This window comes from Suncus etruscus, chromosome 1 (genome assembly GCF_024139225.1).
Source record: "Suncus etruscus isolate mSunEtr1 chromosome 1, mSunEtr1.pri.cur, whole genome shotgun sequence".
NCBI classification, from domain to species: Eukaryota; Metazoa; Chordata; class Mammalia; order Eulipotyphla; family Soricidae; genus Suncus; species Suncus etruscus.
Window position 1 is genome coordinate 8,158,113 of NC_064848.1, and position 21,332 is coordinate 8,179,444.

At 48.2% G+C, this 21,332-nt stretch overlaps 2 protein-coding genes across 2 annotated transcripts; one reads left to right on the forward strand and one right to left on the reverse strand.

The window, feature by feature from the left end:
• Nucleotides 1-489: 489 nt before the first annotated feature.
• Nucleotides 490-6,538, forward strand: PPIB (peptidylprolyl isomerase B). The gene is made up of 5 exons (XM_049778438.1): nucleotides 490-652; nucleotides 1,473-1,586; nucleotides 3,378-3,471; nucleotides 5,802-5,986; nucleotides 6,195-6,538. The coding sequence occupies exons 1-5, from the start codon at nucleotides 518-520 to the stop codon at nucleotides 6,315-6,317; spliced, it is 651 nt and encodes a 216-aa protein (XP_049634395.1). The 5' UTR covers nucleotides 490-517; the 3' UTR covers nucleotides 6,318-6,538.
• Nucleotides 6,539-6,820: 282 nt separating this feature from the next.
• SNX22 (sorting nexin 22) lies at nucleotides 6,821-8,849 on the reverse strand. The gene is made up of 6 exons (XM_049782911.1): nucleotides 8,775-8,849; nucleotides 8,585-8,668; nucleotides 8,352-8,456; nucleotides 7,861-7,955; nucleotides 7,419-7,486; nucleotides 6,821-7,011 (listed from the first exon to the last, which is right to left on the reverse strand). Exons 1-6 carry the CDS (start codon nucleotides 8,847-8,849, stop codon nucleotides 6,821-6,823), a joined length of 618 nt encoding a protein of 205 aa, XP_049638868.1.
• Nucleotides 8,850-21,332: the final 12,483 nt, after the last annotated feature.

Sequence of the window (21,332 nt, forward strand, 5' to 3'; positions counted from 1 at the left end):
ATTACTCCTCCCAAAACAAAACAAAAAACAAAACAAGAACGCTGAGGGCAGGTGTAGACAACTGGCTGGCCTTGCAGGGTCGTACAAGTGACAGGGCCTAGTCCAGATGTGGCCTCCAGTAAGTCTGTAAATTTCGCAGGCCCTGCAATCTACAACTGAGGGAATCAGAAAGCATCTGCCTCTCGGAGACCCAGCGGCTGCCTTTTATATCCCCTCTGGAGGCCCCGCCCCTTCTTGTGGGCGTGGCCATATGAGCGAGCCAATGAGGCCTCGGCAACGTGGCGTCCACGCGCGAGCCCGCGTCTCCCGCCCCGCCGGCCGGCGCCGGGCCCCGCCCCCCGGGGACTCTACCACCCGGAGACGAGCCGTGGGGTGGGAACCGCGGCGCCTGCGCACGGGGAGGGCGGCCGGGGCGCCGCGTTTCCCCCCTTCGTCTGCGCTCCATGGTCGCGCCGGGTCCTCCGCCGCACGCCCCGCCCACTTCCGGCCCTGCGTCCCGGGCTGCGTTTCTCGGCGGATGCTGCGCCTGTCGGGCAGGAATATGAAGGTGCTCTTGGCCGCCGCCCTCATCGTGGGCTCCGTCTTCTTCCTGCTGCTGCCGGGACCCTCCGCGGCCGATGAGAAGAAGAAGGGACCCAAAGTCACCGTCAAGGTCCGGCCTCCTGCGCCCGCCCCGGGCCTGCATGCACCCTGGGTTGGGTTGGGCTGGTCGGCCCGGCCTGGCCCTAGGCTCTGAGCTTTGCAAATGTCAGGCCCTGGGCCCCCCAAAAAACCAAAACAAAGACCCCAAACTGTAGGTGGTTGGTATAGATCTTGCACCTGGTGGGTATTGGGCGTTCTTGGGTGTTTTTTTTTTTTTGTATTTTTTGTTTTTGTTTTTTTTTGGGGGGGGGTCACACTCAGCAGCACTCAGGGGTTCCTCCTTGCTAAATTACTCCTGGCAGGCATAAGGAACCATATGGGATCCAGGGAATTGAACCCGGGTCAGCTGTATGCAAGGGAAATGTCCTACTCTGGCCCCCATGGTGTCAACCTAATTTTTTATCTTAACCTAATTTTTTAAATTTTATTTTATTTTTTGGGGGGTCACACCCAGCAGCGCTCAGGGGTTCCTACTGGCTCTACGCTCAGAAATTGCTCGTGGCAGACTCAGGGGACCATATAGAATGCCCTTCTGCATGCAAGGCAAATGCCCTTCCTCCATGCTATCTCTCCAGCCCCAGAGTATTGGACGTTCTTTTCTAGACTCGGGTTTGTTGGAGCTGCTTAGCGTTACCCTCGGTGCCCACATGCAGAGGGTAAACGCCTTCCTTTTGCATTCCACACCTTCCCTTTTCTCCACAGCAGCTGCGGGCCACCCTGATCTCTCGAACCTTGCCCATTTTCTTTCCCATCCCCATCCCCTCGGGTACCCGAGAGCCCCAAAGAAGCTAAGTTGGATCTGGTTCTGTTTCCCCCCACCCCACCCCCAGGTGTACTTTAACTTGCGCGTTGGAGATGAAGACATTGGCCAGGTGGTCATCGGTCTCTTTGGAAAGACTGTACCCAAGACTGTGGATAATTTCGTGGCTTTAGCCACAGGAGAGGTAAGTGGCTAGATCAGCTCAAGCTAGTGAAGCTTTGAAAATTCTGCGTGCAAAGCTTTTTTTTTTCCCCTGGAGGCCTTTTATCATACGAGAGTCACTGACTAAAGAAAACATTTGTGGAGTGCCAGAGAGATGATACAGGGCTTATGCCATTTATCTGACATGCAGTAGTGCTGGACATCATATTATCCTGAGCACTGAAAGGTGTGGGTTCCCTGTTCCCCTCAAATACACTCCTGTAGAAAAGAAACACAGGGACTGAGGAAAGTAACACAGGTGGGCCAGAGAAAATATATACAGTGGGCAGAGCACTTGCCTAGCATGTAACCAACCCAAGTATAGATCTTAGCAACCCATATGATTCTCTGAGCCTGCCAAGAGTCAGCCCTGAGCATCACCTAGTATGGCCCAGAAATAAAAACAAAAAAAGGAAACCGTGGGGCTGGAGAGATAGCATGGAGATTGGGCATTTGCCTTTCATGCAGAAGGTTATTGGTTCCAATCCCGATATCCCATATGGTCCCCCGAGCCTGCCAGGGGCAATTTCTGAGTGTAGGGTCAAGAGTAACTCCTGAGCTGACAGGTATGACCCAAAAAAAAAAAAAAAAGAAAAGAAAACTTATCTGAAAACTAGTATGATGTGAACACCAGACTTATTCTCCCTTCCTTTTTTTTCCTTTGGAGGGGACATTTTTCCAGGACCAGCAATGCCTGGCAGAATTTATATTGAGATGAGGTGCTCACTCATCAGCCCAGTGGTTGCAAGGGATCAAATCCTGGACCTTGCACATGCAAGTCATGTGCTCCAGCCTTTTGAGCCATCTCCCTCCCTGCCACCCACAGCTGCCTTTTTTTTTGTTATGGGGCCACACCCAATGGGCTCAGGATTTACTACTGGCTCTGAACTCAGGGATCACTCCTGGCATGTCTCACGGGATGACATGTGGTGCCAGAAACCTAGACAGTCATCTTACCCGCTGTACTCTCTCTTACCAAGAACTTACTCGTTTTTTGTGGGGGGTGGTTGGGCCATACTGTCAGTGCTCAGGGCTTACTTGTGGCTCTACACTCAGGAATCATTCCTAGTGGTGCTTGGGGGATCAAACCTAGGTCAAGTGCATGCAGGGCAAGTGCCCTGCCCATAGTGTTCCAGCTTCTGCAAATGCATCATTCCTGTGGGTCTCGGGGCACCTATGTGGTGTCAGGCATCAAATCTGCGTCAGCTTCATTCAGGGCATATACTATCTCTCTGGCCCCTGCAAACTTACTGTTAAAGAGCCAGGCGCCTAGAGTATCCTAGGCACTGAGAAAATCAAGAGTATCATTATAGGAGAGTGTGTTTCAGTGACCTGTGGGGGTCATCATATCTCTTTCATATGGGGGAGGATCAGTTTGGCGTCTCAGTTCCTGTTGTATACCTGGCCCCATTTTGTTCTGTAGGCGAGAGGGTGTGGGAGCCACGTTGTTTAAACTCATTATCTAAACTGGCTCTGTACAGAGATGACCAACACCCCTGGCAGTGCTTGGGAACCCTGTGTGATGCCAGGAAGTGAACCAGAATTGGATCTATCTCTCTGGCCTCTGTTTCGGGGATCATCTTTGCATCGGTTCCCATTAATGCCTGCACACTGTGAATGTGGAGGAACTTGGCTTGGCCAGCAGCCCTGGGGGTCCTCTAGGAGTGTGAGCTGTGGTGGGCTGGGTTCCTACAGGGATGATGGGGTGTCTGCTTACTATCTATCTCATTTACATGCTATCTCCTCATTTGCTTTTTTTTTTTCCCCTTTCAAGAAAGGATTTGGCTACAAAAACAGCAAGTTCCACCGTGTCATCAAGGACTTCATGATCCAGGGTGGAGACTTCACCCGGGGGGATGGTACTGGAGGTAATGCTGGGTGGTCTGCACAGCACAGGGATGGAGGGGTAAGACTCCCCCTGCCACTGCATGGCCAGCAGATGCACTTTTCTGCGCCAAGGTGCTCAGAACAAAGGAGAAGCTGTCAGGAGGGCCAGGCATCTGGTTTCAGTGGATCTTAACTTGGCCATAGACCTGTGGTCTAACCAACGCCCAGAGTGACTTCAGGTGCTTTGGGGCCAGAGAAGGAGAGGGAACCACTTTTGCTGATTGTCTCTCAACTGGGAATGGTCACCAGTCAGATCTCATCTCTTCAACTCTTGTACATTTAACACAAATGAATGTGGGGATGTGCATGGTGGCACTTTGCCATAGATTGCTTTCTTCTGTAGCCCCCATCTGCTAAGTGGGTGAGTGGATTGGGATGACTGCTGAGGATGCAGCAATCAAGGGACATGAGATTTGTTTCATGATCCAACCCAAGATTCAGATGAGCTCGAAGGAGCTTTTTAAGTTTCTGACTTGTGTTTTATTTAGCTTTGGTTTTGAGACCTGGTTGGGGGACCTGGATGGGCAAAGGAGAGGCAAGGTTAGTATGTGAACCTGAGGCTGAGAAAACTCAGTGGACTAGAGAATGTTGGAGACTGGGTTAGATCTATCACCACATGGCCCTCTGAGTATCACTTGGTGGTCTCCCCACCAAAGGAAAAGCTGGAGTGTGGGGCCTGGAAATGGCCTAGTGTGCTTCCTGAGCTCTGAGCGGCCTGGGGAGGCAGGGATAATGTTAGGAGTGGACAGAGGAGGCTTGTGAGGAGGCTGTTGGTGTCCTGAGCCATCAGAAAGGGTGGCCCATTGGGGAGCAGAGATCTCAAGAGTGGGACCCGTGTAGTCTGAATCCCTGCTTGGCTCATTCCCCAATCGATTGCCCCTTCATTTCACAGATTTGGTTTTCGCATGTACATATGTGGGTACATGTGTGTTGGTTTTTCACATGCTTGTGTATTTTGGTTTTGGGTGCGCGCCTGCATGTGTGTTTTCATGCTAATAAGGGTGGAGGTGGGTGGACAGGAAGGATAGGTGGGTGAGGGCTCTCAACAGTAAGAAAGCCTAGCCCCAGTAAGAAAGGTGAATGTGTGGAGTTCAGAGTGAGGGATTAAGAATCTGCAAGCTCATCAGGTCTGAAGTTACTTGCCTTGCATGTTCAGTTGAGTTTTGGGAGAGGGCACCATGTGGTACCAGGTACCAGGGCTTCTGAGCACCATCTCTCCACAAAAGGGAGAAAAAGAAATGTTAAGGGAGAAGTAGTTGCTGGAGAGTATCCCTCACTCCCCCAACCTCAACCCAACAACAACAAAAAAATAAAGCTCACTTAGCTGTTAGTCTTGTGTCTGGTGAAGATGCTTCCTCGGTTATAGGGTTGGGGACTGTCAAGAACAGCCGGGAGAGGAATCTCGCCATGATTGAAACTGAGATGCTTCTCAGAATGTGGGGGTTTTATGTCAGCAGCCTGGAGGGGGAGTTAAGGGGAGCAGGGCTTTGTGTGCAGACCTGGCTTCCCCAGACAGGATCCACCTGTAGGATGAGCTTCTTGTGCAGTGTGTGAAAGGGGGTGGCTGAGACCCTTTGGCCTGGCCACTACTTGTGCATGCCAGGGTGATGGAAGAAACTGGGGAGCACTGTGAGACTACTTCTGTCTCTGGTGCCCACCAAGCCCTCCCTTGCAGGCACCCACTCCATTTTTTGCGCCACATCTGGCTAGAGACTTAGCATTTAGGGATCACTCCTGCCTGGGCCCAGGGAAACACATAGGGTGCTATGGCTGAACCTGAGCCCACTGTGTGCAGGGCAAGTGCCTTTCTCACTGTACTGTCTTTTCTGCCTATATCTTTTATTTTCTGCTCATTCTTTGATACTAGGCTTTCTCAAATGACAACCCTTGTCTGTGCCCTCTGCCTTCTACCACTGCTCTGCTTTCTACTTTAGGGATCACATGCAGGGCCAGGGATTCAAACCAGGGTTGACAGGATACAAGTACCAATATGTGCCTTATTTGGAAGGTATTCCAATTCTCTTATCATAGGAACTGTTCAGAAACACTAGCTTCTAAAATAAGTTAATGATTTACAACAGATAATGATTCCTTTTAGAATTTTAATGTAAGCCATTGTCCCATGTCTTGTTTACTTTGTGTACTTATTTATAGGGCACAGAAGGGTGACTGGTGGCAGAGGTTTAAACACACCTGCCCCAGACCAGAGAGTGGGAAGGGTCAGTTGGTGTGTTGTTGCTGGCCTGGCTGACCACAGCTCTGGACATTTGCTTGTTTGGGGAGCCCAGCTCCACTGACCTCTTCTCCCCAGGTAAGAGCATCTATGGGGAACGCTTCCCTGATGAGAACTTCAAACTGAAGCACTACGGGCCTGGCTGGGTAAGCATGGCCAACGCAGGCAAGGACACCAACGGCTCTCAGTTCTTCATCACGACAGTCAAGACATCCTGGCTAGATGGCAAGCACGTGGTGTTCGGCAAAGTCCTCGAGGGCATGGTGAGTTGGGAGTGGGGCTCAGCGATGCACTTCTCAGGAGGCACCTGATCACCCAGTGAGGCCAGGTGGTCCAAGTTCCCAAGAGGCCACCTTCTTCTGGCTCAGCCCAGCTTGGTCTGTGGTTCAGAGGCCCCACTTTAGTTTCCATCTCTGGGAACACTTTTGGGGTCACCTTACCTCCCCCCTTGCTTCTGCTTTCCCTTCCCAGGATGTGGTGCGCAAGGTGGAAAGCACCAAGACAGATGGGCGGGACCGGCCTCTGAAGGATGTGATCATCGCAGACTGTGGCAAGATTGAGGTAGAGAAGCCATTTGCCATTGCCAAGGAGTAGAGGTCTAGGGAGCCTTCTTCAAGCAAGTTTCTGCAGCCAGTAGGGCCCTCCCGGGTGGAGACAGCCCGGCCACCGCAGGCCTCACTTGACCAGATGGTGCTGGTATCCACTGGCTTTCAGGGAGCAAACCCTCCCACATTCCACAGGCCACAGGTCTGGTTTTATAACAAATGCCTACCAGCGCTACCCAACACAATAAAAGGTGAATTTTTTAAAAAAAACCTGTGTGAGGGGCTGGGTTTTTGGACTCATACTCTGCCCTTTATGCCTAAGTTGGGGTCAAGGGACAAAAGGCTTTCCTCCTGGGGTCTGGCCATCACTTTTTCTCCAGAGTCGCCCCAGAATGTCCACCAAGGGCAACCAGTTTCAGCCTGCTCTCGTGGTGAAGGACTACCTCCTCGTCAACTCCACGCAAAGAACCCTTGTCCCCTCACTTCACCCTATCCCAGTCCTGTACCAGGCACCTGGCTGCTTGCTGCAGCTGAGTTTGGAAATGCAGGTAGCTAAATCCCAGTTCCAGGCCTAGAAGGAACCATTTCCTTGTCTGAAGCTCCTAGGTTCGAATGAATCATAGGACTGTTCCGGCAGATGTCTTGTCCCCGAGGGGGTCGATGGCTGTGTGCCTCTGGTAGGTTGTTGCTCAAGCTGTAGAGACCCTGGAGAACACCCTGCTCCACCATGTTGGGCAGCAGCTCTGTGGGAGGAAAGGAACATGGAGGGCCCAAAGGAGCAGGAACCCAGATAAGGTCAGGGCACTTCAGCTTGGCTCCTATCTGCCTGGCAGAGCTGGGCCACCAAGGCTAGAGATAGGAAGCCATATTTTTCCCTTACATATGCTCTCTGGGGAACCATTAGCTGCTGGGGCACAGGTGCAGTATGAGAGACATGGCACAGAGGGGGGCATTGGGAGCTAAGAAAAGCAAGGCAGGCCTGATGATAGTACAGTGGGGAGGGTGCTAGTCTTGCATATGGTGAACCTATGTTCAGTCCCCAGCACCACATATGGTCCTTCAAGTACACTTTGGTGTGACCCAACACTTGTCCTCCCTCTTCCCAGAACTTGGACCCTGACTAGTTTGTAGGTCAGGAAGACCCACTCACCTGAGGAAGGGGGACAGATAAAGGGATCCTGGCAGAAGCCGATAACAGGCCGATGGTTCAGCTGTGAGCTAGGAAGGAAAAAGACCATAAGCCATGGAGTAGAGGGTGGGATCAGGTCTTCTGTTGGGATCTAGGGGTGACATAACCAGGGACTCACAAAGGGAGGATGAGATGTGGACCCAAGTGAATAGCTCCACCACAGCTCAAGCTCATTTCCCAGGCTGCCTGCAGGAGGCACTGGCCTGTGCCAAATGGGAGCTGAAATGCTGTAAGCTACTATTACTATGGGCCAGGAAAGGATTAGGACAAAGGCTTGGCACCCACTGGAGTTGTCTGCCAATAAGCCCAGTTGCTGAGGCAAGATGTGGGGAGCAGAAACAGCCCAGAACTTCTGGTAAACGTGGCCCCTCTCGTGCTAAGCCAAGGCCCAGGAGGCACTTACTTCCAGTTGCTGGTCTTGGAATCTGCGGGGAGGTGCTGAAGACGCAGGAATTCCAGAAGCTCCTTAGGTGCTTCCTGGTTCATGTACAGGATGCCCTGGCCCAGACAAGAGTTGTCAGCCAGCCCAGCTATTCCGCAGCAAGGTGCAAAGTGAAAGGCCCAAGGGCTTCCACAGCCACTAAGACATACCATAAAGAGGCCCAGGAGATGGGGGGAGGCGGGGCCGGTGCTCTGAGACAGGAGGTGGGTCCCTTCCCGGCACCTCCACTGGGTTCCCCAGGCACTGAGCCAGGAGTAGCCCCTGGATACAGCTGGGTGTGACCCAAAACACATAAAGGATTAAGACTTGCTCTAAGTGTGGGTCCTTCTAGTGCTGCAGGTGAGTTGTGTGTGTGTGTGTCTGGATATATTGTCCACACATACCTGGATACTGTTCCAGTCCCTCCTCCAACATCTGGAATTTGGGCACCTAGATACCACCCACACACACACCTGGATGTACGCCTCCAGCCCCAGCCGCTGCTGCTCCAGTCCTCGGGTCCTCCAGCCGGGCAGGCGTTTGTAGGGAAAGTCAGGCACTTGGTATCGTTTCTTGATCTGCCAGGAGGGAAGTTCGCATCAGCATGACTGAACCCCTAGATGAGGTGAACCCTGCAGATTCCCAGCCACTGGGGCAAGTAGAGGCCAGGATGCCCCCCACACCCCAGGCTCGTCGGGCACCTCACCCGCTTGTGCAGAGCGTGGAACTCACTGTAGCGCCTGGGCAGCGTGTGTCTGCGCCCGCCGCACCGCACCTGCACTTGGAACACCTGCGGGAGAGGCTTCTAAGCAGGGCCCACGCCCGCTCCCCGAAATCCTGACCGGCCTGTGGCACGGAAGGACCCCACACCCCTTCTCATCAGCCTCTCCACTCACCATGCGACCTTTCTCGGCGCTCTGCCTGGGACCCGGGGCCTCAGGCCCCGCCGATGGGATGCGAACCTCCAGCATCAGCGCCCCGCGCGCACCCTAAACGCCCGAGCGGCGGGCGATCAGTGCCTAGCCCCGGAGCTGTCAGTCCTGCCCCGAGTTGCCGCGCCACGCCCCTGTGTCCCTGGCCACGCCCACATTTACCAAATATGGTCATGGCCCCGCCCCGATTTCCGCGCGGCCCCGCCCTCGCTCCCCTTCTATCCCCGGACCCGCTCCGGGCGTTCCCGGGCGCTGCCGGCACCTGAGCGGGCTGATTAAGCTATTTGGGGCGGAGCCCTCACCCCCCATCGGAGCCCAGTGCGCCCTCACGATGGGCGGGGACCTTCCACGAAGAAGCTCCGGGAGGTCCAGGCGATCCCCCTTGCAAGTCCGATTTGCAGGAAGATTCAGGCTTGGGCGGACAGCGAGCATCTATCTCCCAACGGTGCAGCTCTGTCTTGGAACACCGAACCCCCAATCTCCCGGGGAAGAAAGCAAGAAGATTGCCATCAGGTCCAGTTCGCAGGTGCAACAAACAACCTTTTGCTGAATTATCAGGCAGGATTGAATTCAGAACTCTCATTCTGGGCAAGAATGTGTTTCTCCCCTCCCTGCCCTCAGTCCTAGGGAGATTTTCAAAAACCCCAGGAAGAGGGTGAGAAGCCAACATGCTCCCTTTTCTACACTTGATCTTAGCCATAAGTCTGCAAAATGATGCTCCCTTTTACAGCATGGTTCTTGTAGGGTTTCCTGCATAAAACAAACATATCAACCCTCCCAGAGTGTCGCTTCTCTCCACTATGCCCCAGTGTCCCCTCAGTCCCACCCTACAACCTAGCAGAAGATCTGGTTTTCACAGCTTCTGTTGGATTTGAGAATTTGTTATTCCCCTACTGTGTTTCTTTATATCCTGAGAATGAGAGATCATTCTGTGTCTGCCCTTTCTCCCTGACTCACTTCACTCAGCCATCTTAGAAGACCTTGCAATATTCTTGCACCTGAGACATAGGACAGCAGGTGGGAGAATTGCCAGCTCCTGGCACCACATCTGGTTCACCCAGTCCCAACAGGAGTGATCCCTGAGTACTGTCAGATGTGGCCCCCAAAACCGAAAGAAAAAAATAAAAGCCCATACAATAGTCATTTTCCCTATTTTTTCAAAGATCCTGTCCCAAAGCTCACCTCTTAGGTGAAGAGCCTTCTTTGGATGGGACAGAGGAGGCTTAGCCTGGTAGTGGATGGGGTTCGGGGTGCCCCGGCTGCCTCATTTCTGCCATTGCATAGGCTTTTCTGAGCTGCGTAGGCAGTACCAATTTTCCCAGGCTTCAAAGAAAGTTCTCACCAATATTATACAGTTAACTGTTACACTTTATTCCCCCAAACTCCAACTCTCAAGGACAGCAGAATTTTGCTGGATCCTCTTGTGACTCCTTGGAAAGAAAACTACTTTCATAAGAATATTCTGGAGTTTGCTTCTTCCCTGGCACTGTAGGGTCTATCTTTCAGGGAAGACCCAGGTTCTTCTTGGCTATTGTCCTGGGAAGCACTTGTGGGAGATCTGGGAGACTCCATCTCCAGCTCTCTCTTCTCCCACTGCCCAGAAACTGGTGTCTGTGTCTGTTTCTGTCCCTCCTTCCTCCTCCAGCTTTCACTCTTTTTTTTTGGTTTTTGGGCCATACCCGGCGGTACTCAGGGGTTACTCCTGGCTGTCTGCTCAGAAATAGCTCCTGGCAGGCACGGGGGACCATATGGGACACTGGGATTCGAACCAACCACCTTTGGTCCTGGATCGGCTGCTTGCAAGGCAAACGCCATTGTGCTATCTCTCTGGGCCCCAGCTTTCACTCTTAATCTACCTTGCATACTTGCTTATTATGCCTTGAACAAAACCATTGTCCCCTCCCCACTCTGCAAAGCTGAAGGATCAGCCGGTGGGGCCCAGCTTCCCTTTCACTTCCTCCCCTTCACCATAGTCCAACTCGAAGATCTTCCAGTTCTTCAAACCTACACAAGCTCACTCCTATGGCTGTCTCCTACCTGAGGCTCCTCTCCCTGACTCATCCTGACTCAGCCTAGGGCCCACATCCCCAAGGGGCTTGTATTCGCTTCTAATCTGTACATTTTTCTGAGACAAGTAATGATGATGAATTTATGTTGTGTCTTCCATGATCCCCAAACTTTGCTGGGACTGAATGCCTCTAGGCCAGAGACCAGTCTGCTGCTCAGCAATCAGAAGCACAGTTCCAACATGTAAACACTTGGGGTCAGGGCAATAGTAGAGCAGGTAGGGTGAACCCATCCCCCCAAACAACATGTAAATAGTTAAAATTGGGGGTGGTGGAAAGATAATATAGCAGATAAGCTTCTTGCCTTGTATGCATCTGATCCAGGTTCAATCCCTGGCATCCCATATGGTTTCTTGAGCACCTCCAGGAGTAATTCCTAAGCACAGAGCCAGGAGTAAGCTTCAAGCATCATCAGGTATGTGGTCCAAAAACAAAACAAACAAAAAATGTTGTTGTTGGGGCCCTGGAGTGATAGTACAGAGGATAGGGTGCTTGCCTGACAGGCAACAGATATGGATTCTATCTCATGTTGTTCCCTGAATCTGCCAAGAGTGATCCCTGAATGCAGAGACATTCCTGTAATAGCCCCAAACAAACAAACAAAAATTGTTGCTGTTGATGATGATGGAAAGTGAAAAGGAAGTAAGGAGATTGGGGGAAAGGTTAAAGAGGAGAGGTAAGGCCTAGAAGAGGGTTGAGAAAAGACCATGACCTGTTATGGAGAGAAAGCAAAGCTTCATGGCATCAAGGGTAATATTCTCTTACTTACTGAGTTAGGCCTACCCCATCAGCTTTTACTTGCAGATTGGTGTCTATTTTATTAATAATTTGCTTAATATTTAGGAGTTTCTGAGAAACCTGAACTCACTGGATTGTCAACATTAGTTATGAAGGAATATTTGGTCCAATTGACTTATCGAACATCCGATGATAAATCTGCAGGATTTGGTTCCATTGTATCCACAGTTGGTGGAGAGCCCCAAATGACAAAAAACAACAGTAAAGAAAAAGCAGAAACATACAAATGCCAGAAAAGTGTACAAAAATAAATGAAAGGATAACATGAAGTGGTAAAAATAGTAGTAGATTGAGAAATCTATCTACTAATATCTCTGATATCTCAGCCTGGAGATATCAGAGATATCTTCCTGTAAAGAAGAACACACAGTATGATCTGTCAGACTCCAAAGCAGTTATGTACTGCATACTTTTTGTACTTTCTGTATTAAAGCTTCACAAGATAGATGTAATTGTTTTTTCAGAATGAGTTTTTACAAGTATTTCTTTTCCTCTTTGTTAATGGAAGAATCTAATCCCCAATTTTATGGGTGAATGCTGCTTTAAAGTACCAGTTTGACACATTCTGAAAGAGGATGTTTGGACTCAGTGGTACTCAGTGCTTAGTCCTGGTTCTGTGCTCAGGCATCACTCCTGGTAGGGCTCAGAGACCATTTGGGATACTGGGGAACAAACCCAAGTCTGTTGAGCAAAGTAAGCACCTTAACCTCTGTACTCTTTAGTCATGGTCACATTTTCTTAGCTAGGGAATGTTCCTATCATTTATAGCTGATTCCCCAATGTCAGCAAGATTCACATGAAAATTCTACTTCAGGGGACCAGAGAGATAGCATAGAGGTAGGGCATTGCCTTGCATGCAGAAGGACTGTGGTTTGAATCCCGGCATCCCATGTGGTCCCCTGAGCCTGCCAGGAGTGATTTCTGAATGTAGAGCCAGGAGAGAGCTGCCGGGTGTGACCCAAAAACCAAAAACCAAAAAACAAACAAACAAACAAACAAAAAAACCAAAATTCTACTTCAGGGACTTGGACTTCTAACTTAAACACACCTACCTGGCAGGTGTGTTCTACCCCTGCACCACCATCCTCATGGCCTCACAACCAAAGTAATTTGCCCTGTTCATCCAAACAATAAAAGGTAGGGGGAGTAAGACAAGTACTGAAATGATTGTTTAAAAGATTTATCCTGCCTCTGCATTCCTTTGTTCATTCGAACACAATAGCCAGAACCTGGAAGCAAGCCAGATGCCCAACAACAGATGAGTGGCTAAAGAAACTGTGGTATATCTACACAATGGAATACCATGTATTCTTTAGGAAAAATGATGTCATGAAATTTGCATATACATGGATGAACATGGAGAGTATTATGCTGAGTGAAATGAGTCAGAGGAAAAGGGATAGATATAGGCTCACTCATCTGTGAGATATAAAGAAAATAAAAGACAGTGTGGCGGGGCTGGGGTGGTGGCACAGCGGTAGGGTGTCTGCCTTGCACGCACTAACCTAGGATGGACCACAATTCAATCCCCCGGTATCCCATATGGTCCCCCAAGCCAGGAGCAATTTCTGAACACAGAGCCAGGAGTAACCCCTGAGCATCACTGGATGTGGCCCAAAAAGCAAAAAAAAAAAAAAAAAAAAGGGGGGGGGGCACCGGAGAGATAGCATGGAAGTAAGGTGTTTGCCTTTCATGCAGAAGGTCATTGGTTCGAATGCCAGCATCCCATATGGTTCCCCAAGCCTGCCAGGAGCGATTTCTGAGCATGAAGCCAGGAGTAACCCCTGAGCACTGCCGGGTGTGACCCAAAAACCAAAAAAAAAAAAAAAAAAAAAAAAAAAGAAAGACAATGTGGAGATGATATCCAAAGACAATAGAAATAAGGATAAGGCGGACATGATAGGAATCTTGCCACAAAAAATAGAGTGCAGTTAGAGAAGATTCTACTATGAAAGGGACATGCATGGCACCCCTTTATTAGCAGTAATGCAAACCACAATGTCAAAAAGGAAAAAAGAGAGGGGCTAGGGTGATAGCACAGCAGGTAGGGAGTTTGCCTTGCATGTGGCCAACCTAGGTTCAATCCTAGGTATCCCATATGGTCCCCCTGGCCTGCTAGGAGTAATTTCTGAGTGCTGTCAGAAGTAGCCCCTGAGCACCACCAGCTGTGACCCCAAACCAAAAACAAACAAACAAACAAACAAAATACTGTGGTAGGAACAACTTTGTAGTTGTGGTGTTTAAACAACAACAACAACAACAACAACAACAAAAAAGAACTAAAAAAAAAAAGGTTTATCCCTTCTCAGAATGGGCATAGGCAGATTTCCATTTCTGCCTGAATTTACAACAGTCCACAGCCATATCTTCTTTTTTTTGGTTTTTTTGGGCCATACCCGGCATTGCTCAGGGGTTACTCCTGGCTGTCTGCTCAGAAATAGCTCCTGGCAGGCACGGGGGACCATATGGGACACCGGGATTTGAACCAACCACCTTTGGTCCTGGATCGACTGCTTGCAAGGCAAACACCACTGTGCTATCTCTCCGGGCCCACAGCCATATCTTCTGACAGAAACAGCCGAGCCCCTCAACTGAACTCCAATATATGAGCTGCTGAACCTTCTTAGATGAGACCAGATTATGGGCTGAAAACTCTGGGGTATTCTTAGAACAGGTTGTGACTGAGCCCTCCCCCCCCCCCAACACTCCACGCATCCCCACCATTAGAAAACCAGAAGCCTCTGGAGAGATAGCATGGAGGTAAGGCGTTTGCCTTTCAAGCAGAAGGACGGTGGTTTGAGTCCCGGCATCCCATTTGGTCCTCTGTGCCTGCCAGGGGCAATTTCTGAGCATAGAGCCAGGACTAACCTCTGAGCGCTGCTGGGTGTGACCCAAAAACAAAACAAAACAAAACAAAACAAAAAACAAAAAACAAAAAAAAAAGAAAAGAAAAGAAAACCAGAAGCCTTTACCCACACCTGCCATCTTCCTGGTGGAAAAGCAGCTCAACTCTACTATCAAAATCTAAAAGAAAATAATGCCTGTTAACTCTACCCAAGTAGTCTGGTCCTGGCTGATACCTCTGGGACCTTCTCAAAGTGGAGGAGGGCAGGCTCCCCTTTCTGCTTCAAGGCACAGCAGCCCACAGCCAGACTTGATACCTTCAGACAGAAAAGGCCCACAAGTTAAACCTTAGCAGACTGCCAAGCTGTCAAATTTGTTCCAGATCTTTAGATCCTGAACCGTGTGACAGTAAAATTTAATTTAGTGTCAGCCCAGTAGAATCACAGCAAAACTGATGAAAAGGCCCCCAACTTCATTTACACCTAAACAGTAATATCAAAAGCTCAACTGATACCAACCACAGCCCAGACAATGACTTTAGTAACACCATTGTGAGATATAATAATGATCTAATATAATATTGATCTAAGTTTTAACAATTTCAGTTGCCTTTGTGCTGTAACTAAAAACAAAACAAAAGCCAACAAAATACATTTGTTTGTGCCTGCAAAGATGCAGGCTATAGGACATTGGTGGAAGGAAGATCATGCTGGTGATGCTCGAACCAGCCTGTAATCCTGTAAATGCCTGTAATAATTTGGTAAATGAACAACTTGATAGATCATGTATAATTAAAAAAATTAAAACAACAAATGAAAGGCTTATCCTGTGTACTTAAAAACACATAGTTCACTTTGGAACAACTCTCATTAAAAGTGATTTAGGGGCCCGGAGAGATAGCACAGTGGTGTTTGCCTTGCAAGCAGCTGATCCAGGACCAAAGGTGGTTGGTTCGAATCCCGGTGTCCCATATGGTCCCCCGTGCCTGCCAGGAGCTATTTCTGAGGAGACAGCCAGGAGTAACCCCTGAGCACCGCCGGGTGTGACCCAAAAATCAAAAAAAAAAAAAAAGTGATTTAGAAGGGGCCAGAGAGATAGTACAGCAGGCAGGACAGGTAGCCTTGTATTTGGCTAATCTAGGTTCAATCCCCTGCACCCTGAGGACACCTGAGCCCTCCAGGAGTGATCTCAGAAGAAGAGACAGAAGTGAGCCCTGAGCATTCCTGGGTATAGCCCCCAAACCAAAAATAAAGGGAATTGAGGCAGGAGAGATAGCATGGAGGTAAGGCGTTTGTGTTGCATGCAGAAGGACGGTGGTTCGAATCCCAGCATCTCATCTGGCCCAACGAGCCTGCCAGGAGCGGTTTCTGAGTGTAGAACCAGGAGTAACCCCTGAGCGCTGCTGGGTGTGACCCAAAAACCAAATATATAAAAAAATAAAAGGAATGTTAATGGGTACTCCTCCCACTTTTCTATTTCCTTTGAGGGGCTCATGTCAAATTCCACAGGGGATCTCAACTGCAAGGTGTTGGCTCCTGTTACAAACCCCAACTACACTGGTAGACCTTTCACACACAGGTTCCCCATTAAATACCATAGGGACACCTCCTGGACAACTCAGCAGGAGTTAAGGGGCTTGTTCAGGTCATGGGAGGATGGGAGAGGCCATGATCCTTTTGCTGGTACAACTTGTCCAGGGGTGCTGGGGAGAGGTGCGCTGTACAGGTGCTGGGGTGACTAAGGCCCCAAGTGGTTCACACTGCAGACCCATCTCTTCATCTCACCAGCTTGCATTGAGCCAGTGACACGGCCCCTAGCCAGAGGTACTTGGACACTGTGCAGGCAGCAGCATCCGCAAGAGGCAGGTTTGATCCCATTCTAGGGGACTCCTGAGTAGGCTCGAGCCTGGTTATTTCACTACTAATCTGTTCCACAGGTCTGGGAACCCACTCTAGAGACAAGCTTTCCCTGGCATTCTTGGGTACAAAAGCTACTTCTCCCTGGGCAGGAGGGGGGAAAGTTGGCCCCAAGGCCAGAGGGGGTCTAGACACTCAGGGCCCCTCAAGCAAGCGAGGTTGCCACACCCAACTAAGCAACCTCGAACCCCCAGGGACACTGTATGCATGAAGTGACATCCGGCTGCCAATGTGCATAGGGTTGGCTCAAAGGAAATGCATGCTAGTTATTTGATTGAAATATAGGAATATACTGCCTGGTGCTTAATTATGATTTGTTGTGAGAAAGACAATGTTTTCATCTTGAAAACAACAGGAATAGGGCTCAAAGAGTTGCAGTGAATAAGGTTGATGCTTAAAGGGTGGGTAGTCTTAGGTTCAATTTCCAGCAATGTCTGGTACCTTCCCCTAAATAATAATAACCCAAACGGAAATCAACTACTATTCCTCTTTTAGTAATCTGAGATGCAAAGTAGGCTTAAAAAAGAAAAGAAAAGAAAAGAACTTTTTTTCTGACCACACACACCACTCAGGGGTTATTCCTGGCTCTACCGTCAGAAATCCCTCCTGTCAGGTTTGGGGGAACCATATGGGATGCTGGGAATTGAACTCAGGTCAGCTGCATGCAAGGCAAATGCCACCCAGTATGCTATCGTTCTGGTTTCAAAAAAAGAAAATAATTTTTTGTTTGTTTTTGGGTCGCACCCAGCAGTACTCAGGGGCTACTCCTGGCTCTATGCTCAGAAATCACTCCTGGTAGATTAGGGGGACCATATGGGATGCCAGAATTCAAACCACTGTCCTGCATGCTAGGTAAACGCTCTACTTCCATGCTATCTCTCTGGCCCAGAACTATTTATTTGTTTATTAATCTCATTTTTGGGGGTCACACCCTGCAGAGCTCAGGGGTCACTCCTGGCTCTACACTCAGAAATCGCTCCTGGCAGCTCAGGGGACCATATGGGATGTCAGCTTTCAAACCACTGTCCTGCATGCAAGGCCAATGCCCTACCTTAATGCTATCTCTCTGGCTCAGAACTATTTATTTTTGTTTTGGGGGCCCCACCCAGTGGTGCTTAGGGTTTACTCCTGGTTTACTCTTAGGGATCTCTCCTGATGGGCCTTAGGGATCAAATGGGGTGTGGGATCAATCCCAGGTCAACCAGGTACATTAGCTAACTAGCACTAAATAAATCATCTGTCCCCTAAGGCATCATCTTTAAAACAATTGTTTTGCTTGTCTTCTAGAAGTTTAAAAATAATTATTTTTAAAATTATAGTTGAAAAAATATAGTTGAAATGATAGTTATACTAGTGCTCAGGTTTCTAGTGTTGACTCATGATGTTATGTCCACCTCGCCTTCAAAGTGCCTGTCTACCCCTCTCCATCCATGTATCACCTCCTGTCCAATGTTATTTCCCTCCCACTCCTGCTCATTCTTTCGTGACTGACAGTTATGTTTTGGTACAGGTTGTTCCTTCCCTTAGTCCTACCTTCCACATACGGGAGAAGTTTTACTTCCCAGCCAGCCTATTCTTTCTCCCCTCCTCCCTCAAAACAATCTGACTGATCTCAGGTCCACATTCTAGCATAAGAAGTTTCTTCTAACACAGCATTTCTTATATATATATATCTCAAGGTGTTTAAATAATATATATATTATTTAAACACCTTGATTACATACATGATTGTGTTTGGGTTTCAGTCATGTAAAGAACACCACCCATCACCAGTGCAACTTTCCCATCACCAATGTCCCAAATCTCCCTCCTCCCCACCCGATCCCCGCCTGTACTCTAGACAGGCTTTCCATTTCCCTCATACATTCTCATTATTAGGACAGTTCAAAATGTAGTTATTTCTTTAACTAAACTCATCACTCTTTGTGGTGAGCTTCCTGAGGTGAGCTATAACTTCCAGTTCTTTTCTCTTTTGTGTCTGAAATATTATTGCAAGAATGTCTTTCATTTTTCTTAAAATCCATAGATGAGTGAGACCATTCTGCATTTTTCTCTCTCTTTCTGACTTATTTCACTCAGCATAATAGATTCCGTGTACATCCATGTATAGGAAAATTTCATAACTTTATCTCTCCTGACAGCTGCATAATATTCCATTGTGTATATGTACCACAGTTTCTTTAGCCATTCGTCTGTTGAAGGGCATCTTGGTTGTTTCCAGAGTCTTGCTATGGTAAATAGTGCTGCAATGAATATAGGTGTAAGGAAGGGATTTTTGTATTGTATTTTTGTGTTCCTAGTGTATATTCCTAGGAGTTGTATAGCTGGATTGTATGGGAGCTCGATTTCCAGTTTTTGGAGGAATCTCCATATTGCTTTCCATAAAGGTTGAACTAGACGGCATTCCCACCAGCAGTGGATAAGAGTTCCTTTCTCTCCACATCCTCGCCAACACTTTTTATTCTCATTCTTTGTGATGTGTGCCATTCTCTGTGGTGTGAGGTGGTCCCTCATAGTTGTTTTGATTTGCATCTCCCTGATGATTAGTAATGTGGAGCATTTTTTCATGTGTCTTTTGGCCATTTGTATTTCATTAAGCCATATCAGTCTGGATCCTGCCCTGTACCTGGGTCTGAAATGCACTCTACCAGTTTGGGGGGAGTTTGGGAGGAAACATCAGGGGATTCTGGACACACCCTGTGGTGCTCAGGGCTTACTCCTGGCTCTGTATTTAGGTTTCACTCCTGGTGGAGTTCAAGGGCTCATATGAGGCACTGAAGGTTGGAATAGAGTCGGCCACCTACAATAAAAGCATCTTTTTTTTTTTTTTTGGGTCACACCCAGCAGCACTCAGGGGTTACTCCTGGCTCCACGCTCAGAAGTTGCTCCTGGCAGGCCCCAAAGACCATATGGGATGTTGGGATTTGAACCAACCATTCTTCCACATGCAAGGCAAACACACCTACCTGCTATCTCTCCGGCCCAAATGAAAGCATGTACTATCTCTCTGGATCCCCTGCACTCAACTTTTTTTTCTCATGGTTGATGATCTGGTCACAGCAGGAAAGGCACTATTCTTTCTTTATTTCTCTTTCTTCTTTCTTTCTTTCTTTCTTTCTTTCTTTCTTTCTGTCTTTCTTTCTTTCTTTCTTTCTTTCTTTCTTTATTTCTTTATTTCTTTCGTGCTGTCTTTCTTTCTTTCTTTCTTTCTTTCTTTCTTTCTTTCTTTCTTTCTTTCTTTCTTTCTTTCTTTCTTTCTTTCTTTCTTTCTTTCTTTCTTTCTTTCTTTCTTTCTTTCTTTCTTTCTTTCTTTCTTTCTTTCTTTCTTTCTTTCTTTCTTTCTATCACACCTAGTGTTTCTCAGGGGTCATTCCTGGCTCCTACACTCAGAAATCACCCTTGGCAGGCTCGGTGGACCATATGGAATGCTGGGATTCAAACCACCGTCCTTCTGTATGCACTTCATGCTATCTCTCTAGCCCCCCCCCCCCATTTTTTGCTTTTCGCGCCCCACCCTATGACACTCAGTGGTTATTCCTGGCTCTGCGCTCAGAAATCGCTCCTGGCTCGGGGGGATCATATGTGACACTGGGGATCAAACCGAGGTCCATCCTGGATCTGCTGCTTGGAAGGCAAAAGCCCTACTGCTGTGCTATTGCTCAGGCTCTCTCTCTCTCTCTCTTTTTTTTCTGAAGCTCCCAAGGGGAACAGCCTTGGGGATAGTTGCTATTACTCAGAATGGAAGGGGAAACAAGAGGCCCAGAGTTGGAGGAACAGTCATTTGGAAACACATGTCACTTCATGTTAGAGAAGGGGCTTGACTCGGTTTGGACAGGTTTTTTTTTCTGTGGTTTTGTTGTCTTTGCCTAGATGTAACTATGTCTTTTTCTAAAAGTTTAATAGTTTTAGCTCTTCATTCAGTTCTTAGTGACCTCAACAGCATTCAGGATATAAAATCAATATGCAAAAATCAATTGTATATATATTGACTAACAACAAATAAAGAGTAATAGAGAGCCAGAGTGAGGGGCCGGTGAGGTGGCACTAGAGGTAAAGTGTCTGCCTTGCAAGCACTAGCCAAGGAAGGACTGGGTTTGATCCCCCGGCGTCCCATATGGTCCCCCCAAGCCAGGGGCAATTTCTGAGCGCTTAGCCAGGAGTAACCCCTGAGCATCAAATGGATGTGGCCCAAAAAATCAAAAAGAAAAAAAAAAAAAGAGAGAGAGAGAGAGAGCCCGAGTGATAGCACAGTGAGTAGAACAATCATCTTGCGTGCTCTCCATCTGAGCTTGATCCCTGGCATCTCTATGGTCTCCTGAGTCCATCAGGAATGATTCCTGAGTGCAGAGCTAGAAAGCGACTCCTTAGCACTATTGGGTGTGGCCCCATAAAAAAGAGTCATAGAAATAATTTAAATACCCCATATGGTCCCTTGATCAGGAGTGATACCTTAGTAAAAAGCAAAGAGTAAGCCCCAAACAACCCAGGTGTGACCCAAAAACAAAACAAAAAAGAATTTCAATAAAAATTTAAAGAAACTTGAGGTATATGTTTAGTAAAATTCAGGGAGATTCATCCACTGGACTATGAAATATTTCTCAGAAATGGTTATCTTTGTGGTTTTATTGTTACTAGATATTTTTTTGGGGGGGTCACACCCAATTGTTCTCAGGAATCACTCCTGACTGGCTCAGGAGACCGTATGAACCCTAGTACTGTAGAACCCTAGTTGGTGGCATGCAAGGCTAACACCCTACCCATCTTTGTGTAATCTTATACTTCGAGTTCATTAAAGTTCTTAGATATAAGGTTCATACTTTCAATTAAATCTGGACAAGTTTTAAGCATTTTGTTTCTTTCTTCCTTCTCCCTTTTTTTCTTTCTATAATTAATTTCAC

What these genes read in the sequence shown, in the direction of transcription:
- SNX22 (XM_049782911.1), bottom strand. Translation starts at nt 8,849, where the DNA reads ATGCTGGAGGTTCGCATCCCATCGGCGGGGCCTGAGGCCCCGGGTCCC. An exon ending in TCCACGCTCTGCACAAGCGG is followed by an intron (nt 8,457 to 8,584) that starts GTGAGGTGCCCG and finishes CCCTCCTGGCAG; the next exon opens with ATCAAGAAACGATACCAAGT. An exon ending in TCCAAGACCAGCAACTGGAA is followed by an intron (nt 7,487 to 7,860) that starts GTAAGTGCCTCC and finishes TTTCCTTCCTAG; the next exon opens with CTCACAGCTGAACCATCGGC.
- PPIB (XM_049778438.1), top strand. Translation starts at nt 518, where the DNA reads ATGCTGCGCCTGTCGGGCAGGAATATGAAGGTGCTCTTGGCCGCCGCC. An exon ending in GACCCAAAGTCACCGTCAAG is followed by an intron (nt 653 to 1,472) that starts GTCCGGCCTCCT and finishes CCCCACCCCCAG; the next exon opens with GTGTACTTTAACTTGCGCGT. An exon ending in TGGCTTTAGCCACAGGAGAG is followed by an intron (nt 1,587 to 3,377) that starts GTAAGTGGCTAG and finishes TCCCCTTTCAAG; the next exon opens with AAAGGATTTGGCTACAAAAA.